Source organism: Leucoraja erinacea, chromosome 1, assembly GCF_028641065.1.
Source record: "Leucoraja erinacea ecotype New England chromosome 1, Leri_hhj_1, whole genome shotgun sequence".
Classification (NCBI taxonomy): domain Eukaryota; kingdom Metazoa; phylum Chordata; class Chondrichthyes; order Rajiformes; family Rajidae; genus Leucoraja; species Leucoraja erinaceus.
The window spans coordinates 109773711-109787541 of record NC_073377.1 but is presented as its reverse complement, the minus strand read 5'-3'; the positions used below and the strand labels follow the sequence as shown (position 1 = coordinate 109787541).

The 13831-nt window shown below is 46.5% G+C and overlaps 1 protein-coding gene across 2 annotated transcripts in view; it reads right to left on the bottom strand.

Moving 5' to 3' along the window:
• The window catches only part of stpg2 (sperm-tail PG-rich repeat containing 2), a 346945-nt gene that overhangs the window by 314869 nt on the left and 18245 nt on the right, over positions 1-13831 (bottom strand). For both annotated transcript variants that reach the window (XM_055641243.1, XM_055641250.1), the window contains exons 3-4: positions 12576-12725; positions 5917-6066 (exon numbers count right to left, since the gene is read on the bottom strand). In XM_055641243.1, the coding sequence (XP_055497218.1) occupies positions 5917-6066; positions 12576-12725 (300 nt within the window). The remainder of the gene's footprint in view (positions 1-5916; positions 6067-12575; positions 12726-13831) is intronic.

The window sequence follows — 13831 nt, the reverse complement described above, 5'->3', positions numbered from 1 at the left end:
TTTTTTGAAATTCCACCCAGGAACCATGGTGCAATTTGAACTCTTGTATGTGTAGGAAGGAACTGCAGATTTAAACTGAAGATAGATACAAGAAGCTGGGGTAACATCAGTGGGACAGGCAGCATCTCTGGAGAAAATGAAGAGGTGACGTTTCGGGTCAAGAGCCTTCGTATCTTGGATCAATGGTCTAAACTTTGACTGTTAGCTCAATGATTTAACAGTGGTTCAGTGGTAGAGTTGCTGCCTTACGGCGCCAAAGACCCGGGTTCGTTCCTGACTACGGGTGCTGCCTGTATGGAGTTTGTACTTTCTCCCTCTGACCTCGTAGGTTTTCTCTGGGTGCCCTGGTTTCCTCCCACATTCCAAAGATGTGCAGGTTTATAGCTAATTGCCTTTGGTAAGTTGCAAAAATTGTCCCTGGTGTGTAGGATAGATAAACCCAAGCATGGAAATAGGCCCTTCGGCCTAATGAGTCCACGGTGACCATCGAACACCCATTCACACTAGTACTAGGTTATCCAACTCTTTCATCCACTCCTGACACACTGCGGGTCAATTTCCAGAGGGAATCTTTGGGATGTACAGTAGGTGGAAACTGGACCACCCAAAGGAAACCCACGTGGTCACAGGGAGAACTTGCAGACTCCACACAGACAGCTCACGTAGTCAGGGTCAAAGGTGGTTCTCTTGCTCTATGAAGCAACAGCTCTACCAGCTGCACCACTGTGCCGCACCAACTATTGTTTTGCCTGGGTCTGACTCCTTGCTACTGAAATAGCTTAGCAGAAGTAATTTTGAAAATCAAAGGGAATTGATGGAGATAGTTACATTTTAAATGGCCCTGGAGTGGAATTAGTTTGGCAATGTGATTTTAAAAGGATTTGATTTTATTTGGTCCATCTTTGAGATAATAGATTAAACTGCATTGAATGCGATGAGGATGCACACTATGCATGCTGCCAGCGATAAGGTTCCCCGAAGGATACTGGATACACGAGTACTGTATAAAGCAGTATTGCATCAGATGAACTGCAAAGAATTCTCCTTTGTTTCAGCTCACGCTGCCCAGACTCCCCACCATTAACTCCATCTACACGTCACGCTGCCTTGAAAAAGCAGCCAACAGAATCAAAGACTTGTCCCATTCTCAATCAATCCTTCGTTTCCCCGCTCCCATTGGGCAGAAGCGTACACCACCAGACTTAAGGGCCTGTCCCACTGTACAAAGTAATTCAAGTTCTCCCGAGTTCTCCCCTGATTCGAGCACGGGTAATGTACGTAGCGGGCATGTAGGGGCTCATACGAGTAAAAAGTAACAATTTTTTTCATCACGAGTATTTTTTTACTCGTGGACATTTTTCACAGTGTTGAAAAAAAGGCGCGAGTTTACCAGATTTCCCGGGTACCCACCTGTACTCGTACGAGCCGCTACGTGACATCCACGAGCTCCTACGAACCCGCTACGTACATTATATGAGTTCGAATCAGGGGAGAGCTCAGGAGAACTATTGAATTACCTCGTACAGTGGGACAGGCCCTTTAGGAGCAGCTCTTCCCCTCTGTTATCAGGCTTCTGAACAGCCGTTCCATAAGCTAAGGTACTGTCCCATTCACCTCTACCCCACCGCAGACATTGGATAGTGTCTATGGAACTGATGCACTACAATGCTGAGAACTATATTCTGCACTCTGTATCTTCCCCTTTGCTCTACCCATTGTGCTTGAGTTTGACTTGATTGTATTTATGTCTAGTATTATCTGATCTGCTTACATAGCATGCAAAACAATGCTTTTCACTGTACCTCTGTACATGTGACATTAATACAGTAAACCTAAACCTAATCTAAATCCAATACTTCACAGCCAACTTACATTACCTGATAAAACAAACTTCTCTGGGTGATGTGGTCTTGCGCCGTATTCCCTGCATGGTCATATTGCAATTCCGAAAGCTTCCCGTTCATCTCCAGCCCTTGACCTTCTCCATGTTGGAGGTTTACAAATGAGACACAAGGAACTGCAGATGCTGGAATCTTGAGAAAAGCACAAAGTGGTGGCATAACCACCGTGGGTCTAGCGGGAAACTCATCGAGTCCAGCAGCATCTATGGAGGGAATGGACAGACGTTTCGGTTCGGGACCCTACTTGTGGTGAGGGAGAAAGCTTTAAAAGAGGTGGGAATGGGACAAAGTCTGCAAGTGATAGGTGGATACAGGTTAGGGAAGTATAATTGGCAAAGACAGATACAGAGTACTGGAGTAACTCAGCAGATCAGGCTGCATCTCTAGAGAATAAGGATGGGTGACGTTTCGCGTTAAGAAGGCTCGCACCCATCCTTTTTCTCCTGAGATGCTGCCTGACCCATGTAGTTACTCCTGTACTCTATGTCTATCTTTGGCATAAACCAGCATCTGTAGTTCTTTGGTACTGTATCTTTGGCAGATGGGTGGGACAAAGCCAGCAAGTGATCACTGGATACAGATTAGGGTTGTATAATTGCCATGTGAGTGGACAAAGACTGGAAATGAAAAGGATGACAAAAGGGTTTCAGATAAGGAGAGAAGTGAAATGTGAAGCCAGAGGGAGAGATGTAGGTGGAAGTGGGTGTGAATAAAAGAGGCGGCATAGTGGGAGAAACGGGTGCACTGGGGTGGGAGTGTACGCTGGAAAGAAAGGGGTAAGGGGGAATGCTGTTTAAAATTGGAGAATTCAATGTTCATACCGTTGGGTTGCAGGCTACCCAAGCAGAATATGAGGGTACACAAAAATGCTGGAGAAGCTCAGCGGGTGCAGCAGCATCTATGGAGCGAAGGAAATAGGTAACGTTTCGGGCCGAAACCCTTCTTCAGAGGTACTGTTCCTCCAGTCTGTGTCTCCAGCCTCACTCTGGCAATGGAGGAGGCCCAGGACTGAAAGGTTGGTGTGGGGATGGGAAGAGGAGTAAAGGCTCATAGTTGGGGATACACACTGCAGAGATAGTTTTGCAGAACCAATGTCGGCTCCCAGTCTTATGAGCAGCTTTATTCAAGATTATGTCCAGAATGGGAACAACATACTGGTGTTGAACCATGCTCCTCACCGTTTGATTCAAGAGGGGCAATTGAAATAAACATGAATGTTGAACAGTACAGCACTGGAACAGGCCCTTCAGCCCACAATAACTGTGCCAAACATTGTGCCAAGTCAAACTAATCTCATTTGCCTGCACATGATCCTTCCATTCCCTGCTAATCCATGTACCCATCTACAAGTTTATAAATTGCCACTACCATACCTGCCTCCACCACCATACTTGCCTCCACCACAATACCTGCCTCCACCACCACCCCCGGCAGATTGTTCATTTTATTATCTAAATGGTGTCAAGTTGGGAAAAGGGGAAGTACCACGGATCTGGGAGTCCTTGTTCATCACTCACTGAAAGTAAGCATGCAGGTACAGCTGGCAGTGAAGGAATCAAATGGCATGTTGACCTTCATAACAAGAGGAGTTGAGTATAGGAGCAAAGAGGTCCTTCTGCAGTTGTACAGGGCCCTAGTGAGACCACACCTGGAGTATTGGGTACAGGTTTGGTCCCCTAATTTGAGGAAGGGCATTCTTGCTATTGAGGGAGTGCAGCGTAGATTTACAAGGATAATTCCTGGGATGGCGGGACTGTCATATGCTGATGGAATGGAGCGGCTGGGTTTGTATACTCTGGAGTTTAGAAGGATGAGAGGGTATATTATTGATACATATAAGGGTTTGGACATGCTAGAGACAGGAAACATGTTCCCGATGTTGGGGAGTCCAGAACCAGGTGCCACAGTTTAAGAATAAGGGGTAAGCCCTTTAGAACGGAGACGAGGAAACACTTCTTCACACAGAGAGTTGTGAGTGTGGAATTTTCTGCCTCAGAGAGCGGTGAAGGCCAGTTCTCTGGATACTTTCAAGAGAGAGCTAGATAGGGCTCTTAAAGATAGCGGAGTTAGGGGATATGGGGAGTAAGCAGGAATGGGGTACTGATTAGGGACATTGAATGGCGGCACTGACTCAATGGGCCAAATGGCCTACTCCTGTACCTATTGTCTATGGTCACTCACCACTCTGTGTAGGTATGTTACAATACTTACCTTCAGCGGCGCTGAAATTCTGCCACTGGCCGTGTGCGCGATTTTGGCGCGTTTGAGGGGAGGGCGGGGTTAAAACGCGGTTTTCTGGTCCTGGTCCTGGATTATATTTTGTCAGAGTGCAGGTTTTGGCTGAGGAATCGTTCCGACGGCCGTTTTTTTTTTTTTTTTTTAAATTCGCACAACAAGTTATTCGCTGGAGTGATTTTAAAATCAGCTTCTGAAGCCGTCAACGCCGACAACGGGGACGGATTTTACGTAGGGGACAGGTAAAAGAAAGTAGTTTATTTTTATGTATAAAAGTGTTTCTTAAGATGCATTTAATTCACATTTTAAGTAGCGAAACGGTGATTTTTTTTCCCCCGAATGAACCGGCAGTGTATTTGCTGCCGATACGGGTTCTTTAAACACTGCATCCGCAACATTCCAATTGATAGCGTTCCAGAAAAACCCATTCATTTACAGGTATTAAACATTTAATTCCTTCCATTTGGCCTATAAACCCATGACAATGAGATTTAAAAATTATGTTATATTGTGAATTCTTGTGTGAATGTTATTTGGACACTTAGACTATTTAAAAATCTATTCTTAAGAAATGGATAGATGTTTAGATCTGGTAATTGAATTTTGTAATTAGCTACAATTAGGTAACTAACTAATTATATGCTTTAATTTCAAGTCAACTAAGTAAGATTGTTTCATATTTGTTTCAGAATGCTTCAATCTATAATAACTGAAATTTTCTTTCAATTCTCTTAATTTTTAAGAAAGTTATGGTCTTTTGACTGTTCTGAACACAGCTTTTGTGTTAAGTCAATGGAAAAGCAATAGGGAACAAGATGCTAATTTCCAAGCATGAAAATGGCCATAACTTTTTTAATACTGAAGATATGAAAGTGAATCAGGTGTCAAATTAAACTTCTTTTTATGCTTTATCTGATGAGATAAATTACAGACTTGATTTTTAAAATCTCAAAATTTTTGCAACATTGCTACTCTGTGTAAAAGAACCTTGCCCGCACATCTCCTTTACATTTTGTCCCTCTCATCTTAAAACTATGTCTGCTAGTCTTTGTCAATTCCTCCCTGAGAAATAGATTCTGACTGTCTATCTTATCTATACCTCTCATGATTTTATAAACTTCTATCAGCTCTCCCTTTAACCTTCAGCATTCCACAGAAAACAATCCTAGCCTGTCAAAGCTCTTCTTGTGGTTAATGCCCCTAATCCAGGCACCATTCTGGGAAGCTTCCTCTGCACCCTTTCCAAAGCCTCCACATCCTTCCTGTAATGGGAAAACCAGAATTACTTCCTAGTTAGGTGTTCTGCACTTTTACAGTCATTGATTAAAAGATTGAAAAATACAGCATGGAAAATGTCCTTTCTCACACCCAGTGCACGCCGACCATCAATCACCTGTTCACACTAGTTCTACTACGTTACCCCACTTTCTCATCCACTCCCTACACACTGGAGGCAATTTACAGAGAGCCAATTAACCTACAAACCCGCACATCTTTGAGATGTGGGAGGAAACCGTAGCACCTGGCGGCAACCCACGCAGTCGCAGGGAGAACTTGCGAACTCCACGCAGTCTACAACCGAGGTCAGGAACGAGCCCGCGTCTCTGGGGCTGTGAGGCAGCAGCTTTAGCAGCTGTACCACTGTGCCACCCCAAATAATATTAAATGCTTTTCCCTTCACACTTCAGCAAGGAAAGTATTTGTTCAATCGCAGTTCAACAAAACAAATGAATGTCTAATTATTTCCATACATTTCTACGGAGCTGTGGCCGTTACTCACAAATTGTGGGTTGTAGTAGGCTGGCCCGAGCGATGTGTCTCTGGAAGGAGGTAGGTGCCTGCACAATGCGCCATTGATAGATTCCTCGTAGCCGTGGGACTGGCTGGATGCGGGAATCGATGGGGCACTGGCCGAAGGACTCACAAACGTCTGCAACGGAAAGAAAAGAGAGCCATCACCAATTACACCGACAGCACCTCCATTAGTCTGAACAAGGGTCTCGACCCGAAACTTCACCTATTCATTCTTTCCAGACAGGTTGCCTGGCACGATGAGTTACTCCAGTATTTGTGTCTATCTTTGGTATAAACCAGCAACTGCAGTTCATTTCAACACTGTAGAACTTCATTACTCCATTATTGTAGTTAAATTTATTGTCACGTGTACAGTGAAAAGCTTTTGTTGCATGAACCAGTCAGCGGAAAGAGCATACATGACTACAATCAAGCCTCCCACAGTGTACAGGTACAGAAGAAAAGGGAATAATGTTTAGAGCAAGATAAAGTCCAGTAAAGTCCGATTAAAGATATTCCAAGGATTACCAACGAGGTAGGTAGTGGAGCAGGAACCCTCTCTAGTTGCTGATAGGACAGTTCAGTTGCCAGGTAAAGGTTTAATACCTGAAGAAATGAGGCTGAATCTGGAGGAGTGCGTTTTCAGACTTCTGTACCTCCTGCTTGATGGGAGCGGGGAAGAGGAGCGAAACTGGTCCTTGATTATGTTGGTGGCCTTATTGAGGCAGCGCGAAGTGTAAATGGAGTCAATGGATGGGAGGGCGGTTTGCGTGACCACAGATGGGCTGTAAAATATTCTTCTTTCAATGCATGGATTTTAAACATTAATAATATATTTAAATTAATACAATAAAATCAATTGTGCAAATGAAAAGATGTCTGAGTCAATTTATTTACAGGTGTATTGGTTTGTTTCCAGATCCAATCACCGTCTCTAACTTTTCACAGCGATAGGTTCAGTGAGTGTAGACTAAACTTCCCTCTCCCCACCAACCCCCTCCCGCCACCATCCCTCCTTCTCCACTCTCCTCCCTCCCCTCTCCCCCCCTTCTTCCCTTCTCCCCTCTTCCTCCCTGCTCCACTCTTCTCCCCCTTCTCACCCCCCCACATCCCCTACTCCCCTCTCCCTCCCTCTCCCATTCTCCAACCCCCCCCCACCCCACTTTCCCCAACGCCCCCCATTTGCGGACCCAGCCTGCGACCAGCGATCCCCCGCCCGTGTGTGGGTTAGTGTGCGGGGGAATCGCTGGTCGGTGCTGACTCGATGGGCCGAAGGGCACTGTATCTCTGAACTAAATGCGATACAGGAGCCCCAGGGGTTGGACTCGAACCCCCAATGTTCTGCCTGCTCCTCATGGGAACTAAACTGTTGGCCACGAGTTGTCCCAGAGGCAGATCTCTCTTCCAGTGGTCTCTCCAAAACCCCAGAGGCAGCGGGCTTTTCAACTGGGTACAGACAATGTTGTCAATGTACCAGTGCCATCCACCTGCTCCGGCCACTGTCTAAATACCCACCACCCATTTTGAAGCCAGGTGGGGGGGGTGGGGGGAGGGGGGGGGGAGGTGGGGAGGTGTTCCCAAAGTCTGCACTTATCCCATAGTCAAAGTTACTAAAACAGATGATGTGGCCTTTGTGCAGTACTATTAGTGGAATCTAGGAAGAGGTCGGTGGAGGGGAGAGGAGACTCACTGAATCCATGGCTGTGAAAAGTTAGAGACGGTGATTGGATCTGGAAGTGGACCAATACATTTGTAAATAAAACTGAATGACTCAGACATCTTTTCATTTGCACAAATGATTTTATTGTATTCATTTTAATAATATTAATGTTTAAAATCTTTGCATTGAAGGAAGAATATTTTACAGTGGTCCCTAACCCCAACCCTAACGGGGCATCAGCGTGTGACAGGGCGCACGACACGATGAGACACCCAGATGTCGCCCCCGGATTTTGAACATTCCAAAATCCAGGGGTGACAGGGAAACACCGCACATCACCTGCGCGTCACGACAACCTCGTTTCAGGCTGTCGTCGAAAATGTCACCCAAGTGGGACAGGCCCTTCAGTCTATATCTGTGACTTCAGGAAACTTCAACTGTTCAATGGTTCAACGGTTCTTTATTATCACATGTTCAGAGATACAGTGAATGTCTTGGGTTGCATATAGTTCAGTAAAGTATTACCATACCCAAGCACAATCCATGATTAAGTACAAAGTGCACAGAAACTGTCCACTGAGACAGTATACAAGAGACGGCAGGTTTCGCTGTCATTTTCAAAGTCCAGTCTAGTCCAGGCGATTGGTCTTCCAGAGCGGTGCCCGATCCAGGCGAGCCCCAGACGTCTGCAGGACCTCCAGCCGACACTCCATCTAGACCGTCCAGCAAACCATCGTCCCTATCCTCGCCTGGCCACCTTTAGCCCTTGTGTCCCGGGGCCTCCCGCAGCCTCCACCATCGCCGACTCTTTCCACCCTCCTTCCTGGTTCTCCAGTCCTTGGGGTCAAAGCTCGGCAGCTCCCTCAACAGGCAATGACCCGCCAGTGTCCTTCTGCCACTGGTAACTTCAGGAAGAAATATTAAAACATACGTTTAGACCAGTGGTTCCCAACGTGGGGCATACGCCCCACAGGGGGGCAATTTGATTTTTAAGGGGGGCAATTGAGGAGGTCTGGGTCCAAATTTTCGATTTTTATTTTTTAGGATTTTCCATCAGGTAAACATATGTAGTTTATGTTTCAGATGTTATTTTGAGTAAATTATTTTTTTTGGGTAAAAAAGGTCTTTATTGTGTAGTTATTACATAATCACCGCGCCATCGCTCTTCATGCACGTCGCACGAAGCACGCGAGGCCATGGGAGTTCACTTTTTAAATGATAAGAATTATATATCACCACATTGGGGGGGGGGGGGGGGGGGGCATCAGGATTTTAGAGGTGATTAGGTGGGGCATGGCCAAAAATAGATTGGGAACCACTGATTTAGACGCACTAAAAATAACAAAAAAGGCGAAAGGACTGATGAGCTGCTGGTGAGGCAGCCACTGCGGTGGTGCCACCCGGTGGATTCTAGGAGTCAATATCACCAACAACTTCTCCTGGATCACCCATATTGAAGCAATGACCATAAACGCATACCAACCAAGGCTGAGGAAGTTTGGCATGTTGCCTACAACGCTCACCAACAACTACAGGTACAACATAGAAAGCATTTTATCGGGATGCATCACAGCTTAGTTTGGGAACAGCTCCATCGAAGACGTCAAGAAATTGCAGCGAATGGTGGACTCAGCCCAGACCATCACACGATCCAACCTCCTTTCCATTGACTCCATTTATACTCACACTGCTTCGGCAAGGCCAGCTGCATAATCAAGGACGAGTCGCACCCTAGCCCTCTCCCTCTTCTCCCCTCTTCCATCAGGCAAAAGTTAAAGAAGTGTGAAAAAGCACACATCCAGATTCAGGGACAGTTTCTTCCCGAATCCCAGCTGTTATCAAGCAACTAAATCATCCCCCACAACCAGAGAGCAACCCTGAACTGCTGCCTACCTCATTGGTGCCCCTCGGACTATCCTTGATCGGAATTTGCTGGCATCACCTTGCATTAAATTTGATTCCCTTATCATGGATCTATTCACTGTAAATGCCACGATTGTAATCATGTATTGTGTTTCCTCTGACTGGATAGCATGCAGCAAAAGCTTTTCACCATACATCAGTACATGTGACAATAAACTAAACTAAAAAGCGGTTGCCAAACCAAGCTGTGATACAAGCCAACAGAATGCTTTCTATGGTGCAGATGTTTGTAAGTTTCATTGGAAATATGACAAACTCCCTCATATCCTGAGGAAATAGAGGAATTACTTTCATGTTCCTGTACCTTCTGCCGGATAAGAGTTGGGAGAAGGAGGAATGACCAGGGTGGGAAGTCACCCATGTCATTTCTCCTTCTCCCTACTTTTAAGTTTAAGAATAAGAGGCAAGCCATTTAGAACGGAGATGAGGAAACACTTTTTCTCACAGAGAGTTGTGAGTCACTGCCTCAGAGGGCGGCGGAGGCAGGTTCTCTGGATGCTTTCAAGAGAGGGCTAGATAGGGCTCTTAAAGATAGAAGAGTCAGGGGATAGGGGAGAAGGCAGGAACGGGGTACTGATTGGTGATGATGACCCATGATCACATTGAATGGCGGTGCTGACTCGAAGGGCCAAATGGCCTGCTCCTGCACCTATTGTCTATTGTCTCCTCTTACATATTCTGTTGTGTTGCTTTCATTGGTCTGTTTCAGGGGCGGAAAACCCAGGGGGGCCAGAGGGGACACATCCCCCCCATGTTTTGAGAGGTGGGCGACATCCCCGCCAGGTTAACCTGCCTGGGCTTGCGTGAAATATGGCCAGCGCGGAGAAGCAGCGCCGGTATCCCGTCAGTCCAGACAGGGCTGTTAGTTAACCCGGTGAGACAGGCAGTTGAGCTGGTTTGAGCCTCCGAAGCCACTCGCGCGTTTGTGAGTGTGCGCATGCGCACGCGGCCGGCAAAAAATTGTGTCCCCCATCCCCTCCATGTTTTGATAGTGAGTTCCGTTCTTGGTCTGTTTGGGACATATGACGAGAAAACACTTGGAACTCGAGACCCTGGACCCTGACCATGACTTCAGGCACTCTGTATCTTCCCCTTATAATAGTACCTATTGTACTTGTACATGGTTTGTAGTATTTATGTGTAGGATTATCTGATTTGATCAGATAGCATGCAAAACGAAGTATTTCACTATACATTGGTACGTGACAACAATAAACTTTATAACAGCATCTACTTTACAGCGGTAAAATAGATTCTGCATTAAAATAGATGCGGCTTTAAAGAAGTCCCTGCTGTTTTGTGGCTCAATAAACACTGTCGAACGAAGAAGCAGAAACAAGCAACTAAAGATGCTAGTTCACCAAGGAAAGACAAAAATTGCTGGAGTAACTTAGTGGGTCAGACACATCCCTGAAGAACACGGATAAGTGACGTTTCGGCCCAAGGCCCTTCTTCAGATGCATAAAGAAGGGTCCCGACTCGAAACGTCTCACATCCATGTTGAATAGACGAGAATTGTATATTGTAAAATAAAAGACACAAAATGCTGAAGTAACTCAGCGGGCCAGGCAGCATCTCTGAAGAACATGGATAGGTGATGTTTCAGGTTCGGACCCTTCTTCAGCCAAACAAGTCGTCCCAACACTATTGTCACGTCTACAGAGATGCTCCTTAGTTACTCCAACACTTTGTTTGTTTTTTTGTAAATCAGCGCCTGCAGTTCCATGTTTCAACATAGCACATTACGCATAACATGCTTTAAATTATACACCTAATTAGAATTTAAAATTATTAAATGTTCACATTGTCATATTCTTTAAGATAACAGCCCTCCAAGTCGGGGCAGCCCAGCCCGGGGGAGGTTCGGCGCCCAAGTCGGGGCGGCCCGGTCCGGGGGAGGTTCGGCGCCCAAGTCGGGGCGGCCCAGCCCGAGGCTGAAGACGGCACAGTACTCACGTGAGGGTGGCTGGGACGGTGTTCTGGCGGCGGTGGCCTGAGTCCGGGGTTCGGCCGCGGGCCAGCAGCTGCTTCTGCAGGACTGGTGGGAGGCAGCTTCAAGCACCCCGGGCCGCGGTGTTTGAGCAGCGGGACTGTTCTTAACACCGGGGGGGGGGGGGGGGGGGGGGGGGGGGGTATCTCCAGACCCTTCTTCAGACTCATGTTCTATTGTAAACGCTGCCGTAAGGTCATCCCTGTAGCGAACCCACTGGTTAACACAGCAGGGTAAATCCACAACTCCTCTGGCAAACTCATTGTGTCGGTCTGCTCTTGACTCACTGAACCTTGGCTCCATCCTTTCCCCCCACCTGGTCCAATCCCTCCCGACCTATATCCAAAACGCATCACACGCCCTTCGTATTGTTAATGGCTACCGTTTTCCAGGCCGCCACTCCCTCATCTTTACAGTGGACATTCAGCCACTCCACACCTACATCGCCCACCAGGAACGCCTTCAAGCCATCCGTTCCTTCCTCAGCCGCAGAACCAGCCACTTTCCCAATACGGACATTCTCCTCCGCCTAGCGGAGCTGGTAAAAATAAAAGTCTGATGAAGGATCTCGATCTGATACGTCACCTGTTCCTTTTCTCCAGAGATACTGCCTGGCCCACTGAGCTACTCCAGCATGTTGTGTCTATCTTCAGCAGGGTCAATGTTCACCTGATTATTTTAGATGAACCCACCCCCATTGCAAGTTGAGATTTAGGCCATCGTTGTACAGAAATTAGAATGGAGATGAGGAGGATTTTCTTTGGTCAGAGGGTGGTGAATCTGTGGAATTCATTGCCACCGACAGCAGTGGATGCAAAATCATTGAGTATTGACAGGTTCTTGATTAGTAAGAGTGTCAATGGTTATGGGGAGAAGGCAGGATAATGTGGTTGAGAGGGAAAGGTAGATCAGCCATGATCGAATGGCAGAGTAGACTTGATGGGGCGAATGGCCTACTTCTGCTCCTGTGACATGAACATGAAATAGCATCAACATTGTTTACACACTGCTGTTCTGACTGTTGGGCAGGTATGGTGATTCAGAGCGGCAAAGGAAAGGGGTAAGAGCTTACCGGTGTGCACTGTGGCTTAGGTGCTTTGTTTGCTACGTCAACAAGTTTCATTGGATAGGCGTCATAGTAACCAGGTCCTGGTAGGTCTGATCCAGCATGTTTGAACCGGATCTCCCTGTTCTTCATGCTCTGCCCTCCTCTGATGTGTTCCTGAAATTCACAACATGGAGAATTACGAGACCATAAGATATGAGTCATAGAGTCGTACAGCATGGAAACAGGCCCTTCGGGCTTGAGTTATAGAGAGAGGTTGGATAGGTTGGGGGGGGGGGTGGGGGAGGGTGACCTTGTTAAGGTCATGGAGTCATGAGCATGGAGTCATACAGCATGGATTCAGGCCCTTTGGCCCAACCTTTCCACACCAACCAACATGCCCCAACCACACCAGTCCCACCTGCCTGCATTTGGCCCCTATCCCTCTAAACATCAGAGCAGAATTAGGCCATTTGGCCCATCGAACCTACTCCACCATTCAATCATGGCTGATCTATCTTTCCCTCTGAACCCTATTCTCCTGCCTTCTCCCCGTAACATTTGACACCCTTAGTAATAAGGAACCTATCAATCTGTGCTTTAAAAATACCCAGTGTCTTGACCTCCACAGCCATCTGTGGCAATGAATTCCACAGATTCACGACAGCAATTGCAAATTATTGCAGACTTGACTCCGATTACCATGATCAGTTGTTGCACCATGCATTCCTTGGCCAGTAGCAACCTCCATCAACACTTCACTCAGCTCAGGAAAGCAGCCAATGTAATCAAAAAACACACACATTCCCCTCTTTTCCCCTCTCCCGTTGGGCAGTAGATACAAAAGCTTGAAAGCGTAAGACTGAAGAATAGTTTCTTCCCCACTGCTATCAAACTACTGAGTGGTCCTCCCATGAGTTAGGGTTTAGTCACGATCTTCCAACCTACCTAGTTGCGGTTCCTTGAACTTTTTTTTAAAACCTGCATTTTCTTTGTTACTGTAATTCTGTGAGGCTGCATCTTTCCCCTCTCAACTTCAAGGTCAAGGTCAGTTTATTGTCACATGTACCAATTAAGGTACAATGAAATTCAAATGACCATACAGCAATATTAAAAAGCAACAACATAAAAGTTAACATAAACATCCATCACAGCAGATACCCCACGTTCGTCACTGTGATGGAAGGCCATAAAGTCCAATCTCCTTCATCTTTATTCTCCCGCGGTCAGAGCAGTCAAACCGTCCGCAGCCGTTAAACCTATGACCTTTGGTCCTTTATTCC